General features: G+C 34.0%; 2 protein-coding genes across 2 annotated transcripts in view; both read right to left on the reverse strand.

Moving 5' to 3' along the window:
* Nucleotides 1-1,449, reverse strand: part of LOC130813761 (cytochrome P450 750A1-like) — a 1,553-nt gene extending 104 nt beyond the window's left edge. The window contains exon 1 of the mRNA XM_057679625.1: nt 1-1,449. This exon is cut by the window's left edge and continues 104 nt beyond it. Within this exon, the coding sequence (XP_057535608.1) occupies nt 167-595 (429 nt within the window). The 5' untranslated portion in view covers nt 596-1,449 and the 3' untranslated portion in view covers nt 1-166.
* Nucleotides 1-2,586, reverse strand: part of LOC130813760 (trimethyltridecatetraene synthase-like) — a 5,771-nt gene extending 3,185 nt beyond the window's left edge. The window contains exon 1 of the mRNA XM_057679624.1: nt 1,459-2,586. Coding sequence (XP_057535607.1) covers nt 1,459-2,364 — 906 coding nt within the window. The 5' untranslated portion in view covers nt 2,365-2,586. The remainder of the gene's footprint in view (nt 1-1,458) is intronic.
* Between the last annotated feature and the right edge of the window lie 1,451 nt (nt 2,587-4,037).

Raw genomic sequence — 4,037 nt, forward strand, 5'->3', positions numbered from 1 at the left:
AATTTGCTTCATTTTCATCTAAGTAACTTTTCCCTAAGACCATCCTACTAATAACATTTAAGCTCAAAGTTGAGAGATGATTTTTTAGCATGGTGGGTTCGCCATTAGTCCTAAATATGTCTCCTAATATTGTATTAAGTTCTTCTACACGTATGTACTCGTACGACTAGAGTCTCTTAGCGCTAAAGAGTTCCATTAGACACATTTTTCTAGCTTGACGCCAATAAGAACCATATTGAGACCATGTTATATCAGAATAATTATAGGCTGTGTACTTGCCTGCGGAGGTTTTAGGCCTCCCAGAAAATATAACATCATGGGTTTTAAGGAAAAGTTTTGCCATTTCCACCGATGAGCCTACCAAAACCGGAAATGACCCGAATCGAAGCATCATTACATGTCCATATTTCTTAGAAAGATCATGAATGGAACGGTGTGGAAGGGGTCCAATAAGGTTGAAGTTTCCGATGATCGGCCATGGTTTTGGTCCCGGTGGTAGGTTTAGTTTACGACGGCGAAGGTGTTTCGAAAGGAGGACAAGGGCTAAAGCTCCTAGCCATGCAAATTCATAGGCGGACCAAGTTGGTACATCCATATAGATGATATAAGAAGTTCTAGTTTTTGTTGTTTTAGTTAGTTGAGAGTGGCTCTTTGTAAGTGCATATTTGAGAATTTAGATGGGTATTTATAAAATATAAGGTCAAGCATATAAAAAAAAAGGTAAAATAATGCAAATAGTATTTAAGTTGAGGTTGGTATACAATTGACTACTTTTCATTGTTTTTTCACTTCACATTACCTTGTAATTACTACACAATTTTGTTATATAAATCAATTTGGAATCAATGAAAGTCTTCTCTTTTTTTCCTTGTAACGTTGAATTAGAATATTATTCAACTATTGTTTTTGTATCTATGAAAAGTAATTATAGATTCAGGAAAAAAAAAAGTGATGTTAAAAAAAATTATGTAAAATGCATTTTATAGGTCTTGAACTTTGGTCAATCATATGAAGGACAATATACTACACAACTCATCTATGGTATATAAATACATTGTTTGATTTAATTTTGTATTTAAGTAATGTCAACTGACCTCAAATTACACACTAGATCCGTCTATAATGAAAAAATAGTGTATCAGAAATTTCACTGTTTTTCCTAATAGAGTAATAATAAGGTGTCGATCCCATTTAGTCTTCCACTTGAAACGTGTAGGTGGAGAAAGAACCTCCATATTATAAGGGAGGGTGGAAATGAGTGTTTTACACTAAATTGGTGGCCATAGTGTATGAAAAGGCATGAAACAGATCAAGTCAGGTTAGACTAACTTCAAGTCATAAACTATTTTTATATGGTTTTTAAATCACAAAGATTAGAGGTCAAAAAAATAGAATAGAAATTAATGCATCAACAAGTCAAAAGAAAAACATATATTATAGGTTAAAAGAAGAGCAAACCTGGCTAAAGGCCTTGATTCCAATTCTCTCAAGCTTAACTTCAAGAGTAGGATCACTAGCTAACTGTAACAAAACATCCACCATATCCTTAGGCACCCAATTTTCCTTCTCTTTTTCCCTTCTAGCATTATGTTCATCCAATACATGCTCCATAAACCCATCAAATTTCTTAGCCAAAACCTTCATCCTCTTCACATAACCTTGAACATCAATATACTTAAGACAAGTGATCCAATCCCCAAGATTAAACACCCCATTTAGTAAGAACAATTCATCAAGCATCTTCTTAAATTCGTCCGGTGTAACAATTGAATTTTCTTCATTTTCATCTAAGTACCTTTTCCCTAAAACCATCCTACTAATTACATTTAAGCTCAATGTTGAGAGTTGATCTTTTATCATGGTGGGTTCACCATTAGTCTTAAGTATGTCTCCTAATATTGTATTAAGCTCTTCTACACGTATGTACTCGTAAGATTCGAGTCTCTTCGCACTAAAGAGCTCCATTAGACACATTTTTCTGGCTTGACGCCAATATGGACCATATTGAGACCATGTTATATCAGAGTAATTATAGGTTGTGTATTTACCTGCGGAGGTTTTAGGCCTCCCAGCAAATATAACATCATAGGTTTTAAGGAAAAGTTTTGCCATTTCCACCGATGAGCCTACTAAAACAGGAACTGACCCGAATCGAAGCATCATTACATGCCCATATTTCTTAGAAAGCTCATGGATGGAACGATGCGGAAGGGATCCGATAAGGTTGAAGTTTCCAATGATCGGCCATGGTTTCGGGCCAGGTGGTAGGTTTAGTTTACGACGACGAAGGTGGCTTGAAAGGAGTACAAGGGCTAAAGCTCCTAGCCATGCAAATGCATAGGCGGACCAAGTTGGTGCATCCATAGATGTTATAAGACGTGCTAGTTTTTGTGGTTTTAGTTTAGAGTGGCTTGTTGTAAGTGTATGATTGAGAATTTAGATGGGTATTTATAAAATATAAGGTCAAGCATTATAAAGTAAAATAATGTAAAATGTATTTAAGTTGAGGTTGGTATACTTGACTACTTTTCATTGTTTTTTCGCTTCACATTGCCTTGTAATTGCTACACAATTTCGTTCTATAAATCAATTTGGAATCAATATGGAAGTCTTCACTTTTTTTCCTTTAATGTTGATTTAAATATTATTCAATTACTAGTCTTTGCAAGAATGAAAAGTAGTGTACCAGAAATTTCAGTGTTTTGCCTATTAGAGTACTATAAGGTCTTAGTCCCATCTAGTCTTCCATTTTTGAAAAGTAGTTAGATCGAGAAAGAACTGCCGTATTAGGGAGTGACTTAGAGATGTTGAAAATAGACTCGACGACTCGATATTCATTTGACCTTGTAAACGAATCCGACTTGATCCGACTCCAAAATGAATTTAAAATTATATAATAATCAATATGGTCATAAGACACAATTTAAAACCGAACCAAAACACTTGACTCGAAATCAACCCAATAACCCGAATTGACACCACTATCGAAGGGTAGAAATGAGTGTTCTACACAAATTGGTGGCCATAGTGTATGAAAAGGCATGAAACAGATCAAGTCAGGTTGGACTAACTTCAAGTCATAGATAAACGAGTCAGAAACCTCTTGACTCAAACTTAATTGGTTTAGTTAATTGGGTCGAAAATCATAACTATGTCCTCATCTGCAACAGATCAGGTTGATTTGGTTTTAATCATTTAGGATTTTTTGTTTCTATTTTAATATTTTGAAATTCGACTTCATCTTATTTTATAGGCCTCAATTTTAAATTTTAAATTATAAGTTGTCGATTTTGTATTTGATTAAAAAGAAAAATTTTAAATGAATTAAGTTGAAGTTATATATATTGAATCATGGTTCAAAATTAGTACATTTAATTAACTGACTTATACACGTTTATTCAATTTAAAAATTTTGACTTTAACCTAATTCATTTAATAAACAGACGAGATGAGTATGAAGCAGGATTGCGCATCCACCCCAATAGAGATGGTCATGGGGCGGGTTTAGAGCGGGTCCAGCCAAATCTGGATCCGAACTCATTTATTTTTAATGGATTCAGACCCAGATCTAGACACTAAGCTTCTAAAATTTTCGAACTTAGACCCAGACCCAGACCTAAACCCGCTGAATCTATTGAGTCTAAGGTCCTTAATGAATCCTTAATAGGTCAATAAAGATTTTTTTGAATTGTCAAATTTGAAGTCAATTAAACAGAAATTCGTTCGAGAATTATCCTATGCTCTTAATTAAGTCAATAAATATTATCCGCTAAAATCAACTTAAGATTCAAACTTAAAACTAAGTATTAGAGTTTAAATAAAAGACAAAGACAATTAAAAAGACTCGTACAAGTAATGTTACATCCGCATCCACTTTTGACCAACTCTTGTTTTCTCTTTCAAATGGGCAGAACCAACTCAACTAAAAACTTAAATTGAAGGTTAAAGTTTCAAGATATGTTATATATTTTAATACACTCCCTCACACGAGAGCCTATTGAATTAAAAGTGTGGATGCACATATACGCTGAGTTGAT

Source organism: Amaranthus tricolor, chromosome 5 (genome assembly GCF_026212465.1).
Source record: "Amaranthus tricolor cultivar Red isolate AtriRed21 chromosome 5, ASM2621246v1, whole genome shotgun sequence".
NCBI classification, from domain to species: Eukaryota; Viridiplantae; Streptophyta; class Magnoliopsida; order Caryophyllales; family Amaranthaceae; genus Amaranthus; species Amaranthus tricolor.